General features: G+C 41.7%; 1 protein-coding gene across 2 annotated transcripts in view; it reads left to right on the top strand.

Annotated features, from left to right (window-relative positions):
- Window positions 1-21,266, top strand: part of rcan2 (regulator of calcineurin 2) — a 380,425-nt gene that overhangs the window by 231,201 nt on the left and 127,958 nt on the right. Inside the window, exon 1 of one of the 2 annotated variants that reach the window (XM_072251470.1) lies at window positions 826-1,120. The exons of the other annotated variant lie outside the window; for it this stretch is intronic. Within the exon in view, the coding sequence (XP_072107571.1) occupies window positions 1,034-1,120 (87 nt within the window). The 5' untranslated portion in view covers window positions 826-1,033. Of the gene's footprint in view, window positions 1-825; window positions 1,121-21,266 lie in introns of those variants that run through there. 2 annotated transcript variants of the gene reach the window in all.

Below are 21,266 nucleotides of genomic sequence, written 5' to 3'. Positions count from 1 at the left end.
CTGCCCACTGCCTCCTATGTCCCAGCCGATGTTTGGATTGAGTTCACTAACATGCCAGAGATACCTTGTGCCTTAACTTTCTGACCAATCTTTCATGTAGGACTCTCTTGCCCTGAATGTTCATCTGTTTCAGGAACACAAAGGCTGTTTAGCCCAGGAGCAAATGCTTGTTCCTGATGCATTGTTACAGCTGGAGCTAGTGCCTGAACAAGCAAAATCTCTAACAAATAAATTGTTCTTTCTTGGAAAAATAGCTTCAGACTCATATTTCCTTAAATTAAAAAAAATAGTCAATACACTTTAAGAACATCTGCAGCCTACAAATTCATAGATGTATTAATTATGTTCTGGACATAGTGAGAAAATGTAATGAAATTAGGTGGAGATGATTCCATTCAGCGGAGTGAGAGTCACAGCAACTAAGTATATTTATAATAGTTATGATTAAGAGGAAACATTCCAGTGCTTTGGGAAATCAGCCAATGAGAATTACATGTTTTTATTTAAGGTGAAAAAGTAATCTGGTGCTAAAAATATCATAGAATAATGTCTTAAATTCAAGTCATCCACTAATTTAATATTGTAATGCAGAAATATTATGGTAGACTATTTTAAATGTGTGAGTGTAAGCACTTAAGTGGCGCATTACTGTAGTTGTGAGTCAAAGCCTACGCTGTGGCAGGCAACATTGTTTTGATGGATAAGCCTAACTTATAATCATGTTCAGTTTGCTTCACTGAACAGCCTCAAGATAAAAGTCTTAAAAAAATGAATTTGGCTGATGTCAGTCTTGCAGTGATGTCATTACTGAGAGAGGGTGTTTAGTGCTGTTCGGTTCTCCTTCTGCTGCAGTAGGCAGAGTCAGGGCTCTGAGACAGGATCAGCCACTTACCGGCTGAGAGGCAGCAGCACATCGGCTTCAAGCTACAAAGCTTCCAGCCATAGACATCTGAGCCTTAATTCTTGACACAGCTTGTTCAGTTAGTTTGCGAAGTGCACTTTACCAAGGAGTGCAGTTCTAGTGAATGGGAGGATGCCAGCCCTTAACATGGATTGTGAGCTTTCTACTCTGCTTGCCTGTCTGGTCGATGTGGAAGTTTTTACCAGCCAAGAGATAAAGGTATACCCTTTAATATTATCTAACTGTGTCAAGCTTCTCTAAATATTTAGGCTACAAATTTAGCATGATAGTTAAGTTCCATCTGGACTGAATACAGCTGTGTAACTATTATAGTTCTATACAGGATATGATTTACATAGCACAGAAGTAATGAAGATTCTTTTATCTGTAACTCTGATCATACAGTAGGTTAAATGCATCTTCAAGCTTTTCTAGAGGCAAATGTACTTTACAAAACAAATTATAGACTAGATCATCTAGTACATAATTCCTCTAATTCGTCTTTACTTTCCTTTAGCTGCTTTTTGGCTCATAATTGTAGAAATTAGCATATTTCCTCTGGTAACTGAAGCTGGATGTCCCAATTCTTCCCTGAGAGTTTAAACAACTAAAGCATTGACTAAGACTGCCTGTTTGCTCTTCCTCTGGAACTAATTAATAAAGGGTTTAATAAGTTAAGAAAAAATTAAACTGAAGACATTCATTTTAGAATGCAGGAAGAGGACTAGAAAAATAATTAAGTCAACTTCATACCTGTTTGGAACAAGCAGAAAAAAAATTGACAAGTCATAAAATGTAACCCCTATTCTTATCAAGGAATACTGACTAATTTTACTGAGCATGCAAAGGCCAGCAAACAACCTCTCAAAATAATTAGCTGCAGGTCAGATGTGTAAGGCAAGGTCTGAACTCTCTTCCTTAATGTACAGAATCCTTAAATGTGTAAATATTTTAAGTTCACCTTTTCCTCCTGGCATCTTCTGCGTTGGGTTGGAAAATATCACGCTATAGAATCTGACTGACCACAAATCAGGCCCCACCCACAGGACAATCATCACACTTGTTAATAGACCTGTGAAAAGGAATCAGAAAATTAGCAAATTAGTCTGAAATATTTTGCCCAAGGACACTGATATACTGTATTTTGAAAGCTTACTTTGTATTTTAATTTTCAAGATGTTTAACACTAAAGAATTGTTTTTGTATCTTTCTTAAGTTTTTTAAAGTGATTTATCATTTGAGTAATAGTTTCTAAAAGGCTTAATTTCTATAATAAGCTCACTTTCAGCTGTGTTGATCAAACTCAATAAAGTTACTTATTTTAAGCAAGGGTTTTTACAAAAAATTATAATTTTAAAATGCTGCACAGTGCCAGAATTCATTTCAATTTTTATGTTCAAAGTGAATAAAATTAACAGAGTTTTAGGAGGGAAAGAAATGCCTAAATGTGTTAAGCTTGGGAGATAGATCTTACTGGAATCAGAACCTGGGTCCATGCTGGAAACCTTGGTGCGTATTGAAGATCATTTTTGGAAAATCGATTTGGAATCTACTTTCACCCAGTGGGTGTCAGAATAGTAAAATAAACTTTTCCTCATGTCGTTTTTCACTCTTTTATCAGTCTCGTTAATTTTGTGACGTACAGCGTAGAACATAGATCAGTACAGCACAGCAGGGCCCTTTTGCCCAATGTTGTGCTGGCCTTTTAACCTACTGCAAGATCAATCAAACCCTTCCCTTCCTCATAGCCCTCCATTTTTCTTTCACCTACGTACTTATTTAAAAGTCTCTTCTTCTAATACCCATCACTTCTATTGGGGTATAGGCCACTGACACTTGCTCATCAGAGTCCTCAGTCCTGGGCCAAAAGATGATCATCCCCGTGGCTTCCGCTTTCACTGCACGACTTCGTACAGCTTCTAGGCGGAGATCCTTCCTCTTCCTGGGATGAGGTCTTTGGAAGCCCGCTGGCGGTTCTGTAGCACTGGGTTTTTACAGGACGGGGTTGTTATCCTCATGTCCAACCCTCCTCCTATTGTAGTTGGGCTCCATCCATGGTGGAGTTAAGAGCCTCTTAAATGTCTCCAATGTTTCTGCCTCAACCATCAGTGTGTTCATACATTTACCACTCTCTGTGTGAATAAAAACACCTATCTCTGATATTCCCCCCCCCACCACACCCCCCTCTATATTTTCTTCTAATCACTTTGAAAGTATGTCCTCTCATATTAGCCATTGCCACCCTGGGGAAAAAAATGCTGGTTATCCACTCTATCTATGCCTCTTATCATGTTATCCATCTAATCCAGGCAGCATCTTGATAAATCTGCTCTGCACCCTCACCAAAGCTTCCACATCTTTCCTATAATGAAGCAACCAGAACTGAACACATTATTCCAAGTGTGGTCTAACTGGACTTTTATAGATTTAGAACATTATCTCATGGTTCTTGAACTCAATGCCTTACTAATGAAGGTTAACACACCACACATTTTCTTAATCTCCACAGCAATTTGCAGAACTTCAAAAGTTCTTGGGACTTGCACCCCAAAATCTCTCCTCACATCTAAGAAACCTGCCATATACCTTGTACTCTGCCATCAAGCTCAGCCATTCAAAATATATCACTTCACATTTATCTGGATTGAACCCCATCTGCCACTTCTCAGCCCAGCTTTGTATCCTGTTAATGCCCTATTGTAATCTATGATAACCTTCTACAGTATCCACAAAGCTACCAACTGTGTCATCTACCAACTTACCAGCACATCCTTTTACTTCCTGTTCCAAATCATTTATAAAAGTCAAAAAAAGCACATGTCCCAGATCCTGATGACCACCAGTAGTCACAGACTAGGCAGGATACGCTTCATCCACAACCAACTTCTGCCTTCTGTGGGCAATTCTGAGTCCACGCAGCCAGGTTCCCATGGATCCCAAGCCTCCTGACATTCTGAATGAGCCAACTCTGGGGAACTTTGTCAAATGCTTTACTAAAATCCATATACACTCATTCACCATTCTACCTTCACAATGGAGTATAGGAGAATGAAGGGTGATTTGATACAGGTACTGTACTTGGGCTTTTCCCACTGTGGTTGGGTGAGACTAGAAATAGTCAATGGTTAAGGGTGAAGGATGAAATGTTTAAGGAAAGCCTGAGGGAAAAGGTTTTTCAATCAGAGGGTGGTGCGCATGTGGAACAAGCTGCCAGCAGAAGTGGTAGATGTGAATTTGATTGCATAAGTTGAGATAGCTACTACGTGGATGGGTGGAGTACGGAGGTCAATGGTCCAGATGTGGGTTAATAGGACCAGGCAGTACAACAGTCCAGCATGGACTAACTGTGCTGAAGAGCATCTTTCTGTGCTATACTCTATGACCCTGACTCTAACTTGTTATGTTGCTTCCTCAAAAAAGTCAATCAGGATTGTAAAACATAAACTGCCCTTCAAAAAGCCATACTGACTATCCTTAGTCAGGCTATTTTTCTCCAAATGCCTGGAAATCTTGTCTCTAAGAATCCTCTCCAATACTTTGCCTACCGGTGATGTAAGGCTCACTGGTCTATAATTGTTAGGATTATCCCTATCGCCTTTCTTGAACAAAGGGATAACATTTGCCATCCTCCAATCTTCTGGTTCTGCTTCCGTGCCCAGTGAGGACTTAAAGACTATTCACAAAGGTGTAGCGATCTCCTCCCTCATTTTTAGTAACTTGGGGTATATTTCATATGACCCCGAGGACTTATCCTAATGCTTTTCAAAAGATCCAGCACTGCCTGTTTCTTAATTTTATCATGTTCCAGCACATTTGCCTGTTGATGCCCACCTCACATTTGTCAAGGTCTCTCTCACTGATGAATACTGAAGCAAAGTATTTATTAAGAACCTCCTCACCTACCCTGATTCCAGGCACATGTTTTCTCTTTTATGCCTGATCAGTCCTACCTTCACTCGAGTCATCCTTTTCTTCACATATGTGTAGAATGTCTTGGTTGGGGGGTTTCCTAAATCCAAGTCACCAAGGTCTTCTCATATCCCTTTCCAACTCTCCAAAATCCCTGCAGTTTTAATTGGTTCAGTTTTACTGTTATTCTGAAGGATCTATGTCAAATTGATTGTATGAGCAGTCTGCTGTAATGCAAACAGACTCATTGCTTACGTCTAAGACTAATGAGCAAATGATAGGAATCAGTTAACAATAGTTCCATTTGAGGACTCATCTTCTGAAGTTTGGAAGAAACAAAACAATGAATAAAATTCCATACAATTCAGAACAATATCTCTGCTTAACATTGCAATCTTGGCAAGAAATTAATATTTTCATTAATTTTAATTACTATAATTCATGTTCCCTTTACTGTATGTTTCAAAGATCGCTCAGTTAAGAATTGGACGGGAAGCTCTTCTGGTGGTTAATGCTCTTTTTAGGGAGTCTTGGGCCATGGATTGAAAAAATGAATTGTTTTAAGTCTGCGGAATAATTACAGATAAATTTAGAACCATAATTGTGATTTCAGGAATTTTTCACTGACATCCTGTACCCATGGGATCTACTTGCCCTTTTTTTTGTTTTTGCAGCTCTCATATTTTTCATGCTTCAGAGCATCTGAAGCTACAGCAGGACGAAGTGACTAATCTAGGGACCAGTGCAAATCATCATTCGTCTCAGTGGAAATAGTGCTTTTTCCTTCATGCAGCAATGGAAAATCCAGAGCCTTCACTGTCTGAAGCAGTTATTTTCAGGCTGGAAAATGTCAATACATTTGTTTCTTTCCTTTTGTGAGGAAAATCTAGTACCATAAGCAGGGTGCTGTTCAGAGAGTATTTGTATCTGACTAACTAAATCAATGTGAGAAAAGATGAATACCGATAAGCCTAATTAAAAGGACTGTTTATATTAAGCATTTAGCTATTCTATCAGTGAAGCTTCGACTAGCCACTGCATCATCTTGATGAACATTGAGAAGCACAAAATACTTTTTACTGGTCTAATTTTTACTGGAGTTGCTGGTTTCTGTTCTCCATCAAGTGGCAAAAAATTCAATCTTTTAAAGAAAAGAGTCCTCCTGTGTATATAAAGGGGGTACAAAATTTGGAAGGTGGCTCATTGAACATTCTGAATAATCTTCTACTTACATCACTGAGCAGAAATTAAACCAAGCAAAGCCCCTGAAGATAAACAAATTAAGTGCAATTCCAGAGATGCCTCAAGACCACAGATGTCTCCGTCTCCATTCACCCCAGATGATTCCAGATCGCGGACCTCGCTGTCTCCAACCCCCTGGTTCTCTCTGGACTGTAGCCCCTCTGTCTCCCAATCAGATCTCGATTCATTCAGACGTCTCCAGCCACCATTTCCAACTCCGGCTCTAACAACTCTGGCCCACTTCGCCCATTCCGGCTCTAACAACTTGGCTGGCTCCGGTCCACAAATTGCATGGCCTGTAGCTCCAGCTCCTGGCCTGACCTCGGCCGCCACTACCTCCATGCCAAGACTTTCCTCACTGCCATTGGGCACCCAGGCTCCCCTTCCCCCACCTCCACTCTCCAACACCAGGTCTTTCAGGATACTCCATCATCCCTGTGCATCCCAACCCTTCCCCCTCCTCTGCTATCACCAACTTTTCTCCCCCCTCTGATCCCAGTTCTAAACCTTGCCATGTCTTCACCATTCCCTTTGACCTTCTGTTCTCTGAGGCAGAACACACTGTCCTCAGCAAAGGCCTTACCTTTGTCCCCCTTCACCTCCATGTAAGCGAGTTCCACGCCCGCCACAATGCCGAGCTCTTCTTCCATGCCTCCATCTCCGAGCCCACTTCCTTAGCAAGAATTCCCCACCCTGCACCGATAGCCCCTTCTCCTTCTCCAACTCCCCTCTAATTCTTGGACAGCCCACTCTGGTTCTCTGCCTGCGATGGTTCTTATCTTTTTTAATTGACAACCAGCTCCACTTCAGCACGCCACTCTCCTCCTCGAATGCTGTTGTAGTGTAGCCTTTACCTTGCTGAGGCCCAGCATTAACTCTCAGACACCTCCACTGAAAAGGTCTGCACTCCTGACCATCAGAAAATGCCAAGTCCATGGTCTTGTCTTTTGCCATAATGAGGCCACTCTCAGAGTGGAGGAGCAACACCTCATACTCCATCTAAGTAGGCTCTGACCTGATGGCATCAACTTCAGATGCTCCTTCTGGTAATTTTTTTTTGCTCTCCCTTTTCCCTCTTCTTCTATTCCCCAATATGGCTTCTTACCTCTTCTCCTCTCCTGCCTATCACCTCCCCCTGGTGCCCTTTCTCCCATGGTGCACTCTCGTTTCATATCAGGTTCCTTCTTCTCCAGTCCTTAGCCTTTCCCACCCATCTGACTTCGCCTATCACATTCTAGCTATCCTCCTTCCCTTCCCCCACCGTTCTGTTCTGTTGTCTTCCCCCTCCCTTTGCCGTCCTGAAGAAGGGTCTCAGCCCAGAATGTCGACTGTTCGTTCATTTCTATTGATGCTGCCTGACCTGCTGAGTTCCTCCAGCATTTTATGGGTGTTGCTCTGGATTTCCAGCATCTGCAGAATCTCTGGTGTCTACAATTCCAGAGATGTTTTGCTCTTGAAATTTTGAATAATACGGAGCTCTTTTGACTTCCTCCTCCCTCTGATCACAGAAAACCCGTAATACAGTATCAAACAAGAAAGTACTGAGTGCATTGACCAGCTCACCTGTAACCTATGTCAAGAAGCTTAAAGTAGACCTCAAGTAACTGATCACAAAGATTTGAGTAGAAACTGGAGCCCATTCTTTTCAGTACAGCAGTGCTGAGCTTTTCTATCGGTACACCTATCATCCTAAACATGACATAGTGACAGTTGCAGTTTTCCTTTGCTGTGCATACAAGCTGGCTAATGTCAGTTCATATCTATGCAAATCAGTGTGCTACCATTTACGTGTACTAAAGTTTGAAAGGCATCAGTGTAGATCAATAATCTGTCTAACATGCTAGAAAAAGTGCTGAGGAACTTTCTGTTGCCCTCTGTCAGGCAGAGAGCAATTGACTCCCACCTTTGCTACTCTGCCAGTGCCTTTGCTATTGTTAGTCAGCTGGCTTACCCAGTCTTGTTTATCCGTGTTAATATAGCTCAGGATGCAGTCAGGCCTTCTCAGCTTGAACACCTTGAAGTTCTTTCTCAAGTCCCTGAGAGTCAGTAGTCTTCTGGTCTTCCATGAGGCATACTATCACTATAGTATTGCTTTTTGGATCAACGAGGTTAGAAGACCATAAGACATCAGAGCATGATTTGGCCATTCAGCCCATCGAGTCTGCTCTGCTATTCAATCATGGCTGATTTATTATCCTTCTCAACCCCATCCTCCCACTGTCCCCAAAACCATTGACACTGTTACTAATCAAGAGCCTATCAACCTTCACTTTAAGTATGCACTACGACTTGGCCTCCAAGGTCATCTGTGGCAATGAATTCCTGCTATGAACTCTGACGAAAGAAACATCTCCTCATCTCTGTTCTTCGCAAGCTGCTTAGACAAAAAGAAGCTGTTCATATTGTTTGTTCCCCTGCTGTTTCCTTGTTGACTGTCTACTTCATCTTTTATCTCTATGAACTCCCCCCTTCCCCACCATATTCTTGCTCCCACTCTTGATATGTAACTGGTACCAGGGGCTATTGCATTGTCATGACCAAGTCCTACAACATTGAGTAGGCCACCATAAATAATGCTGATTATTGGACAGCGCTTTCATAATGGCTGAGATTGTTTCAAGTGTTGTTCCTGCATGTCAGTGATTTATTTAATCACATTTGAAAGGCAACTCAACTTTTATAGTATGTGTACTGCACTAGTGTGTGTGTTACAAACCAGAGACATCAGTCATGGACATCTCATTAGTTGCAGGTGAGTGCCTTGTGTAGTTATTGCAGCAGACTAGTGCAGAATGAAGGCATTGTGATTGCTACCAGATCATCACTGAATGACCTACATGACTTGATGCCTGTGGTCGAGCGTCAGCTCTATATTGAGCAAGTGGAAATAATTTCAGTTTTGTATAGGGTAGCATTGAATGCAATGCTTGTCAATTGATGAGTGCATGTTGAGGCCTGCAGTTCTGGTCAATGTGCTTGCTCTCCCCATGGTCATTTCTGGAAAGACAGAATTAAACAGTGTGCATTCTCAGAACTTCAGTGCCCTTCCTTGTTCAACACCAAACAGCAAACTGTGAGACATTGCAAAGATCCCCAAACTCTAGTCTTGAACGAATCAGTCACATAAGTGTTCATTATCATATTTCCATGTTAGGTGCTGACAGTGTGGTATGTTCTGCTCTCTGAGTGCACGGCAGATGGGAGAAGTTACTAAGGCCATCCTTCCTTAAGTACAGATATCTCACTCATTATCCCTTGCTGAAGTTCGAGTAGGAGGATGTTCCCTGAACACCCTTACAGAGCACTAATGAATTCAATCATTCTGAGACTAGATGATTAGTGAGAAAGCATTGAAAAGAACATATTACTTCTGACAACTGCCTCATTACTTGATGCAGACTTCGGCATCCTGGATCAACAACAGAAAGCAGTGAAGACTGCTAGAGTCTTGCCTTGGCTAAGTAAATTATTTATAACCATAATTTGCCATAATTAACCTTTTCATTCTTGTAGTGGCTCAGAGGACTGGAGGTACTCGGGAAGGGGAATATGCAGTAGGCCTTCAATGCTCCACACTTACTGTGCTTTCACAATCAGTCAAGGCGCAATTTGGTCTCTGCTTTCATCTGGGCCAAGAATGAGTGCGAGCCAAAAGCCAGAATCTTGAGTGTGGGCTTGTATTTTATCTGATCTAAGCAAAGTTGGTGAGCAGTCAGAGCCCTTATTTCTGCAGAAACCAAATTCAGAATGACTAATTCACAATCAGCAGTCGGTTATGAGGTGCCAGAAGTGGGTGTGTAGGTCTTGGATGGAATCCAGCGTGCCCTGTAACTGGGCAGATTTCCCAGTGTGTTTGGTGCCACAAGAATCTTGTGGGAACAATAAATAATATTCTGTTAGCAATGATCAGAAGAACAAATTGCTACAACTTAAATGTGTCAGGACATGTAGAGGAGGCTTGACCCAAAAGCAGAGCAGCGGAGATGATTTAGCAATGAACAATATCTTTAATTATTACCACAAAATGTCAAGCCATGAGGGGCCACAAAATGAGAGAGAACAGTGACTGAACACAACAGGCAGCAAGGTAAACTTTAGGCAGGGAGAATCGAATCAGGTTTAATGCCACCGGCATATGTCATGAAATTTGTTGTTTTTGCAGCAGTACATTGCAATACATAATTATGAAAATTAAAAAGTACAATAAATATAAATAAAAAAGCAGATTAATTTAAATAAGTAATGCAAAAGAGAGGAAAATATGTTGAGGTAGTGTTCATGGGTTGATTGTCCATTCAGTTGTCTGATGGCAGAGGGGAAGAAGCCGTTCCTGAAACGTTGAGAGTGCGTCTTTAGTCTCCTTTATCTTCTCCTGGATGGTAGCAATGAGAAGAGGGCATCGCCTGGGTGATGGAGGTCCTTAATGACGGATGCTGCCTTCATGAGGCATCGCCTTTTGAATGTGTCCTGGATGCTGGGGAGGCTAGCGCCCATGATTGAGCTGGCTGAGATCGTAACTTTATGCTAGCATTTTTTTCTGATTCTGTTCAGTGGTCCCTCCATACCAGATGGTGATGCAACCAGTTAGGGTGCTCTCCACAGTACACCTGTAGAACTTTGCAGGTGTCTTCATTGACTTACCAATTCTCCTCAAACTCTTAATGAAATATAGCCACTGTTGTGCCTTTTTTGTAATTGCATCAATATGCTGGGCCCAGGATAGATCTTCAGAGATGTAGAGCAACTAGTTGAGACCGGCCAGTTCAGTGAGTGAGCAAGGACTGAATGAGAACTGGGGATAAATAGGGTGCAGGTGATGAGTCTGGAACAAGGTGAATTGGCAGGTGAATCCTATTAACTGTGTGGAGACTGGGAGGTGTCAGCGGGAGCTGGCTTGACAAAATAGAGCAGCCTCCATTCCCTACTCCATCATAAGCCAGTTTCTGTGAGGTTTTTCTCAACACTAATGTCAGAGTTCTCTGTCACACTTGTATGCATCTGAAAAAGTAGCATTGCCTAGTTTTAGGCATTTATTCAAATTTCCTTAGGGAGCAGGGCAGTGGACCCTGTCAAATAGAGCAATATAGTCTCCATGTAATATGGGTTACACATAATCCAATTTTTATATTATTTTAAAAAATATATATATTTGAGCACCTTGATTTAGACCAGGCTAGCCTTTGATCATTTTGGAATGGCTCTCCTGCTCTCACAGAACTTTTACTACACCCAAGATTTACATTTGCATTCTGCAGATGTGAATCTTCAAATTCAATAACTGAAATTACTGCTCTTCAGTTATTAAGCAACTTAGATATTCTGTGTGGAATGCTGACAGTTACGGCAACACATTCTAAGAAGTGTTAAGATATTGGAGCTTTCTGACTGTGGACAACTGGATGTAGCTTTCAATTTTGTGAAGCGATGTTTTTTGAAGTTGACTTTGCACACTTGATGTGTGAGTAAGGAACGTTATTACCGTGTCATTCACAGTTTAGCTGAAGGAGATAAAACAGGAGGATAAAGTACAAACAGTTTTAAACATTTCATTCAAGATCTTCAAATTTTGCAGTAACATATTAGAGTTAAATGACATATTGTTGATTGCAGGAGTCTCGTAAAATCTGGTATGGTTTCAGTAAAGATATTGGCTGTTAGCCTTCAATTGAAGTGAAAGATCTTATGTGCATTTCTCATCTCCAAAACAAGTTGTTGAATGGGCTCCAAGCTGATCAAGTTGATACCTGCAGCCATTTCATTTGGGATTTTAGACTAATGAACATTTATACGTCATTAAAACTCCAAACTGCAATATATCATCAGTAAAGAAACGGTTTAATTGATAGTTTAAATAAGATATGTACAGCATTAATATCCATCAGAACAATTAGTTCTACTAATTGTATCTATTGGATAAACAACTTAGATCAAATTGGAAATAGATTTCCAACAAAGGTTCCATATAATTCAAAAGTTTAATTGAAAATTAGTTATTCTGTAAATGTTTTCAAGTGAAATTTATTGTGGATTAAACAGTGTTGCTTGAATTATAACTTTTAGAAAAGGAAATCAGCATAAATTTTTGTGTGCTTAACCCTGGATGGTTTAAGAATCCAGATTTTCATGGTTTAAATATACCTTTAAGAGGATGGAAACATGTACAAGACAATTTAAAGACAAAGTAGATTCTAATTTTTAAATTATTTCAACAATGTCGCAGTATTATTTCTCTAAAGGTGCTAGCAATTTTGGGGGGAGGTTGGAGAGAACAGCTCATTAAGATTAATATCAATTCAAGTGGAATTTAGTTAGAATTGAAGGATGGACAATGCTGGATATTGGGTAGACCTGGACTGCCAAGATGTCCCCATATATATGCCTCTGAAATAGCTTTGTTGGTGTTATTCATCTCTAACTACCCCAATTAACCCATCAACTAGAGAAGCTGAAGGGTCTTGGCCCAAAACATTGACTGTTTACTTTTTTCCATAGATGCACCTAGCATGCTGAGTCCTCCAGCATTTTGTGTGTGTTGCTTGTTTACAGTCTATCACCATAGCAACCATGGCCTCATCAGAGATTTTCCCTTTGTCTTGTTCTTTCATCCACCTTTCTGTCTGTAACCGAAAACCAAATTGCTTTCCCCCTTCTCTCGTTACAAATGTTAACTCAGATGCTGCCTGACCTGTCTTTCTGGCAGTTTTTGTCTATAGACTTGAAACATTAACTCTGTTCCCACGTCTACAGATGAACATCTGTAGATAGCCATCAATCTTCAACATTTTCTGTTTTTATTTCAGATTCCCATCATTATTTTACTTTTAGATTCTTTTGTCAGAATCAAAATCAGAAATAGATTTATTATCACTGGAATGCGCTGATTGGCCACTTTATTTGGTGAGCATGTATGTCTGGTTTTCTTCCACTTCAAAGTTTAACAGGTTGTGTGTTCAGAAATACTGTTCTGCACTCTACTGTTGTAATGCATGGATATCTGAGTTAATATCGCCTTCCTGTCATCTTGAACCAGTCTGGCCATTCTCCTCTGAACTTGCTCGTTAACAAGACATTTTTGAACACAGAACTGCTGCTCACAGGATTTTTTTTTTGTTTTTCGCACCATTCTCTGGAAACTCTAGAGACTGTTGTGTGTGAAAATCCCCAAGAGATCAGCAGTTTCTGAGATACTCAAACCACCCCGTCTGGCACCGACAACCATTCCACGGTCAAAGTCACTTAGATCATCTTTCTTTCCCATTTTGATGTTTGGTCTGGACAACAAATGAACCTCTTGTCCATGTCTGCATGCTTTTATGCATTGAGTTGCTGCCACGTGATTGGCTGATTAGATATTTGCATTAATGTTCAGGTGTACAGGTATAAATAATAAAGTGGCCACTAAGTGTATATCATGAAATTTATTGTTTTGTGGCAGCAGTGCAGTGTAATACATAATATACTATAAATTACAATAAGAAATGTACAACATATAAAAAATAAATGTGGTGCAAAAAGAGAGTAAAAATAGTGAGGTCATGTTCTTGGACCGTTCAGAAATGTGATGAACCATAGGGAGCATTCTAACTGGTTGCATCACCGCCTGGAATCGAAGAGCCACTGCACAAGATGGGAAAAAGCTGTAGAGTGTTGTAAACTCAGCCAGCTCCATCAGGAGAACCAGCCTCCCCACCATCCAGGGCATCTCCAAAAGGCGGCATCCATTAAGGACATCCACCCCCTGGGACATGCCCTCTTCTCATTACTACCATCAGTGAGGAGTCTGAAGACACACACTCAGTGGTGGAGGAACAGCTTCTTCCCCTCTGCCATCAGATTTCTGATGTCATTAACACTGGAATGGCAGACAATAGCTCCATATCTTAAATTCAATGGAAGTCTTGTGAGAGATACTCATAAGGTCTCCTTCCTGGTTTGGATGAATGATATTGTCCATTGATAACATGAACTGCAGATGCATCAGCTTCACGTTTATCTTTGCTATAGAAATCAAAGATCTGAAATCTGTGATCCTATCCAATTTCACAAATAGGAAGCCGAAGCATTAATCTTTCCTAGCAGTTATCTTTTGAACTGTGCATATTTATTCATCAGGGCACCTTTAGCTGGAGATTTGGAGGGACGTCAATTTGAACAGGCTAATTTAGTAATTTCCTCATTATTGGATAAATCTGAATTCAGAGATTAAAAAGAAAGTGTGAGAGCAAAATAGTTATTCAGCTAATGAAGCCTTCTTATCTAATACACAATTTAAAGTTCTTGTTTATTTTTGAACTTGTTCAACCTATGAATACTATCAAGAAGGTGACTGCAAAGTGTCAGTAAGGCAGCGCTCAGAAATTTCTTCAAAATGTGATCAAGTGAATTATTAAGATAGTAATTTAGAGGGACAATTTAGATTAGTTTGCTCAAGGCTGGCCAATTTATCATTTTATCATTATGGACCCATAAACAATGCTGCTTTGATATCTTCTGTTTTTTTTTGTCCTAGCTACCTTAAACTGAAATTTGTCCAGTTGTATTTCAATGAAGCTTGTGCTAGTGATTTGCACAAAAATATACTGTATGTAAAAATATTACTTTCATCTTCACTTATGATAACATTTAGTTATTTTGCAGAATGATTTCTTGTTTACTTGTAAACTGCCTGTGCTGAGAATCCAAAATATATTGCAGATTCTGGAAACTTTAAACAAAAACTAAGAGTGCAGAAACACTCAGCAAGTCAGACAGTATCTATTGAAAGAAAAAGCAGAGTTAATATTTCAGGTTGAGCTCTAATAGATGCTGCCTGGCTTGTTGAGTGTTTCTAGCTTTTTCTGTTTATGTGGATAGGGGTTTCCGTAGTTAGAGGAGTAGATACGACATTCTCTGGACATGATAGAAACATCTGACTGGTATGCTGCTCCCAGATGCCAGGTCAGGGATGTCTCACATCAAGTCCATGGCGTTCTTAAGGGGGAGTGTTATCAGCCAGTAGTCTTGGTACATATTGGTACCAATTGGCATAGGTAGGAAAAGGGAAGAGGTCCTGTAGGGAGAATTTAGGGAGGTAGGTAGAAAGCTGAAAGCAGAACCTTCAGGGTAGTAATTTCTGGATTGTTGCCTATGCCATGTGAAAGTGAGGGGAAGAATAGGATGATTTTGCAGATGAATGTATGGATGAGGAGCTGGTGGAAGGGGCAGGGTTTCAGGTGTCTGGATCATTGGGATCTCTTCTGGGGAAAGTATAAAAGGAATAGGTTACCCCTGAACCCGAGGGGTACCAGTATCTTTGTGGGCAGGTTTGCTGGAACTATGGGAAAGGGTTTAAACTAATTTGGCAGGGCGATGGGAAACTGAGTGTGGGGCTGAGGATGGGGTATACAAGCAGAGACAATATGTAGTGAGACTGTCAGGAAGAACAGGGAAATGACAGGGCAAAATTGGAGTCAGTGGATGAGTTACAGAGTAACAGGGACAAAAATCAAAAAAGGTGACAAATACAGAATTGAAGGTGTTAACTTTGAATGCACTCAGTATATGGAATACGGTAGATGATCTTGTAGCAAGTATGATGCGGGCATCACTGAGTCATGGCTGAAAGAAGATTATAGTTGGAAGTATAACGTTCTAGGATTCACATTGCATCGAATGTACAGACAGGTAGGCGGAGGGGGTGGTGTGGCTCTGTTGGTAAAAGATGAAATCAAACCTTTAGAAAGAGGTGTCATAGGATTAGAAGATGTACAATCATTGTGGGTAGAGATAAGTAACTGCAAGAGTAAAAAGACCCCGATGGGAATTATATACAGTCCTCCGAATAGTAGCCAGCATACGGGCTACAAATGACAATGGGAGAAAGAAAATGCATGTCAAAAAGGCAATGTTAGTATAGAAATGGGAGATTTCAATATGCAGATAGATTGGGAAAATCAGGTTGGTGCCGATTTTGGATTCCAAGAGAAAGAATTTATAGAAGGCCTATGATATGGCTTTTTAGAGCAGCTTGTGGTTGAACACAGTAAGGAATCAGCTATTGAGGATTGTACGTTGTGCAATGAACTGGATTTGATTAAGGAGCTTAAGGGAGGGGAACACTTAGGAGGTCATAATTTGAGAGAATTCACCCTGTAATTTGAGAGAGAGAAGCTAAAGTCAAATGTATCAGAATTACAGTGGAGTAAAGACAATTATGGAGACATGAGAGCGGAGCTGGCAGAAGTTGAGTGGAAGGGGATACTAGCAGGGATAACAGCAGAGCAGCAATAGCTGGGAGGAATTCAGAGGTTGCAGGATAGGTACATCCCAGAAAAGAATATTCTAAAGGCAGGATGATGCAAACGTGGCTACAAGGGAAATCAAAACCAACATAAAAACAAAAGAGAGGGCATATAATAGAGCAAAAATTAGTGGGAAGTTAGAGGGTTGGGAAGCTTTTAAAAACCAACAGTGGGTAACTAAAAAGCCGTAATGAGGGAAAAGATGAAATATGAAGGTAAGCTAGCCAATAATATCAAAGAGGATACCAAATTTTTTCAGATATATAAAGAGTAAAAGAGAGGCAAGAGTACATATTGGACCACTGAAAAATTACGCTGGATGTTCTCCCTCTTGTTTGTGTGTGTTGCATGTAATATTGAGGCTTTATAAAACGCTGGTGAGGCCTCACCTGGAGTATTATGAGTAGTTGTGGGCCCCTTATCTAAGAAAGAATGTGCTGAAATTAGAGTTTCATGTAAATGATTCTGGATGTAGTGGCCAATTCTTAAAAAAACAATTGCGTGTGCTGGTGACACCCATAGATTTGTGGTACTTGATGCGCCCTCCAATCACTCCAATAATGATTGTTCCAAAAGTTGAAGATATGTATTTGATCCTTTGTTGGAAATTAATAAATATGCAATCTTGAAGTGATGTAACTTCAGTGTATAGGCATCCGTTAGTCTCATGAGACCATGGATTTGCTTCTTGGAAGGTTTCCAGGATGCAGGCCTGGGCAAGGTTGTATGGAAGACCAGCAGTTGCCCATACTGCAAGTCTCCCCTCTCCACGCCACTGATGTTGTCCAAGGGAAGGGCACTAGGGCCGATACAGCTTGGCATCAGTGTCGTCGCAGAGCAATGTGTGGTTAAGTGCCTTGCTCAAGGACACAACACGCTGCCTCAGCTGAGGCTCGAACTAGTGACCTTTAGATCACTAGACCGACACCTTAACCACTTGGCCACGCGCCAACAACAACTTTAGTGTAACTAAGTGTAATTGAATGTAACTAAGGAGTCAACAAAAGATATGACAAACGGCCCCCAGCTGCAAACTGCGCCAAACAAATCATAAATATGTAACTTATTCCCTTTGCTTTTACCATGCCCCCACTCATGCGATAATAGATATAATGTGCAACACAGAACACAATGCAGATAGAGAACAGATACATGCCTCCTACACCTGGAATGAAAGGCTTATTGTACGAGGAGCATTTGTTGGCTCTGAACCTGTACTTACTGGAATCTAGAAGAATGAGGGGGTTCGTATTGAAGCATATCGAATGTTGAAAGGCCTATATGGAGTGGATGTTGAGAGGATGATTTTTTCAGCAGGGGAGTCTAGCACCAGAGGGCACGGCCTCAGATTAGAGGGACATCCGTTTAGAATGGCCATGAGGAGGAATTTCTTTAGCCGGAGGGTGTTAAATCTGTGGAATTCATTGCCACGGATGGTTGTGGAGGCCAGGTTAGTGATGGAGGTTGATAGATTCTTGATGAGTCAGGGCATGAAATGTTATGGGTAGAAGGTAGGATAATGGGTTTGAGAGGGAAAATTGATTGGCTGTGGTTAATTGCAGAGCAGAATGGCCTAATTCGGTCCCTACGTCTTATGCTTTATGGTTCCTTACATCAGCTTAGCTCACATTTGTTAAAACATCTCCATTTTATCTATTGCTAAGTGTAGTTTATACATTACACTATAAGTCTTTGGAGGCAACTTCAATCTAGTTTCTTTATTGATTTGGTTTAATGTTACCTAATTGCTTGTAATTGGAATCTAGGATTTCATACACAACATGTTAGCATAGTAGTTACCGCAATGCTATTACAGCTTGAGGTGCTGGAGTTTGGAGTTCAATTCTGCCGCCGTCTGTAAGGAGTTTCTACGTTCTCCCCGTGAATGTGCAGGTTTCCTCTGGGTGCTCCAGTTTCCATCCACAGTCCAAAGACCTTCCAGCTAGTAGCTTAATTAGTCATTATAAATTTTATTGTGATTGGACTCGGCTTAAGTTGGAGGGTTGCTGGGAGGTGCAGCTCATTGGACTTGAAGGACCTGTTCTGTGCCGGATCTACAAATAAATAAATAATTAGATAGATTTATAAAGGTGGATCAAAAACTCAAGAGTTTTTGCAGATGCAGACAATGTCCATAGAAATGAACAGTCGATGTGTCAGGCCGAAACCTTTCTTCAGGACTGGAAAGGAAGGAGGAAAACACCAGAATACGCAAGTTCGGTGAGAGGAAGGAGGATGAGCTGGAAGGTGATGTGTGAAGCCAAGTGGGTGGGAAAAGTAAAGGGCTGGAGAGGAAGGAATACTATCGAAGAGAAGACTGAACCATGAGAGAAAGAGGAGGAAGAGCAGTAGAGGGAGGTGATAGTAGGTGAGGAGAAGAGGTAAGAGGCCAGAGTGGGGAATAGAAGAAGAGGGAAGAGGGAGAGCAAAAAAAGTTACCAGAAGGAAAGATCAATGTTCATGCCAGCATGTTAGAGGCTACCTAGATAGAATATAAGATGTTGCTCCTGCACCCTGAGAGTGGCCCCTTCATGGCAGAAGACGAGGCCATGAACCAACATATCAGAATGGGTATGGGGATAGGAATTAAAATGATTGACTACCGGGAAGTTCCCCTTTCAGTGGATGCAGCGGATTTTTCGACAAAGCGGTCCTGTGATTTACAGTAGGTCTCACCACTGGAGAGGAGGCTGCATTGGGAGTACCGGACACAGTCGGCACAAGCCCAACAGATTCATAGGTGAAGTGTTGCCTCACCAGGAAGAGGTGTTTGGGGCCCTGAATTGAGTAAGGGAGAGGTGAATGGGCAGATGTAGCACTTCCGCAGTTTGCAGGGATATGTACCAGGAGAGAGAGACAAATAGACAAGAGAATGACAGAAGAGTGACCCCTGTGGAAAGTGGAGAGTGGGGTGGTTGGTGAAGATGTGTTTGGTGGTAGGACCCCATCGAGGATGGCAGAAGTTGTGGAGAATTGTGTGTTGGATGCAGAGGCTCATGGGGTGGCAGGTCAGGCCATGAAGAACTCTATCCTTGTTAAGGTGGCTGGAAGATGGGGTGAGCGCAGATGTCTGGCAAATGGACAAGATGTGGGGGAGAGCAGCATTAATGGTGGAGGAAGGGAAACCCGTTTTGAAGTCATGGAAATTTTAACCTTAACCTGGAAGCAAATGTGGTGGAGATGAAGGAACTGAGAAAAAGAAGTACATTTTTACAGGGGACATGGTGGAAATAGGTATAATGTAGAAAACCATGGGAATCGGTAGGTTTATAAAAAATGTCAAAAGACAATTTGGCTCCAGAGATGGAGACAGAGAGATCGAGAGAGGGAAGAGAGATGTCAGAAATAGATCAACTGAATGTCAGGGCAGGGTGGAAGCTGGAGGCAAATTTGATGAAATTGTCGAGCTCAGCATGGGTGTATGAAGCAGCACCAATGTAGCACAGGAAGAGCTGGGGAGCATTACCAGGAGAGGCTTGGAACATGGACAGAGACAATGGGCCTATCAGGACAGTCAAGTTTGTAGATCTTGGGTAGGAGGTAGAAAGGAGCAGTGTGGGGCAAGGGAACTATGAGTTTGTTGGCAGTGGATGGGAGTTCTGCAGAGTTGATGAGGTTATTGATGATGTCCGAGACAACTTTCTGACAGTCCACTGTTGAAGTCCTCCTCTGCCAGGCAGGGGAAAGTAAAGAGAGGTTTATGAGAGTTATTGTGTGGTCTCAGTAAGGCAGAGCTCAGTCTACCCCACTACAATAGCACCCTGTGGGTTTGATGGTAGTGGTGGGATTGGTGCAGAGAGAGTGGAGGGCAGTGTGTCCAGAGGGGGCTACGGTTCGAGGAGGAGAAAGGAGTGCTGATGTTGGGCTTGTTGATACCTTTTTGGCAATTAGAAATGAAAAGATCCTGAGTAAGCAGAAAACCAGAGCGGGGTGTCCAACAAGAGGGGAGGGTTGGAGACAAGAGGGGTCATCGGCGTGGGGTGGGAAATTCTTGTCCATGAGGTGCACTCAGAGATGGAGGCGACTCAAGAAGAGGTTGGCATCATGGTAGGCGTGGAACTCACTGAGGTGCGGGCAATGGGGATCAAAGCTAAGGCCCTTGCTGATGACAGGATGTCTCACCTCAGTGAGGGGAAGATTGGAAGGAATGGTGAACAGGTGGCAGGGATTAGAGTTGGGATCAGAGGGGGGAGGGGCGTTAGTGGCATCAGGGGAGAGGGAAGGTTTGGGGTGTTCAGGGAAGGTAGGGTGGGTGGAAAATGGAGGCGATGAATCCCGTTGAGGTGATGGGGGATCCTGAGAGACCCAGTGTTGAAGAGCAGTGATGGGGAGCCTGGGATTCCAGTGACAGTGAGGAAGATCTCAGCATGAAAGTGGTAGTAGCTGAGACCTGAGCTGGAGCTTGAGCTAAAGGCCACGTAATTCATGGTCCAAAAGTTTCTGGGGTCCTTGGGACCAGAGTTGGCCATGATGGGATCTGCAGTCTAGAAGCATCTGATTTAATTGAGGTCTGAGTGGAAGGCAAGTGGATCAGACTGCTTTACTTTGAAATGAATACAAGTCTGATCCAGGTGAAACCTGATTTGCCTTGTGAGTGCCAGAATTCCCATTAACAAATAAAATCAAAACCATAAAATAACATATTTCATATTTACTTGGGATCTGAAATTGGTTTCAAAGGTTGATGCTTGATTTTAAATTGAAAGAAAAACAAGACAAGCAGAGGCAACTTCATTTTGTTTCTTCAAGCTGGCAACACTGGAAACATTACATAATGTACCTCTAGCTAATATTTTTTAGTAGTATTTTCTCTTACAGTTAGACCTGGTTCTCCCACAGAGTGTTTCCACGGGCACCAGCATTCCACCTACATCATGTTGCCTGTTTTAGAGACTGCGGGCTAATTACTTGACCATGGAGACCATGGCAATTGA

Source organism: Mobula birostris, chromosome 2 (genome assembly GCF_030028105.1).
Source record: "Mobula birostris isolate sMobBir1 chromosome 2, sMobBir1.hap1, whole genome shotgun sequence".
In the NCBI taxonomy this organism is placed as follows: Eukaryota; Metazoa; Chordata; class Chondrichthyes; order Myliobatiformes; family Myliobatidae; genus Mobula; species Mobula birostris.
The sequence above is the reverse complement of the archived record's forward strand: the minus strand, read 5'-3'. Positions and strand labels throughout refer to the sequence as shown.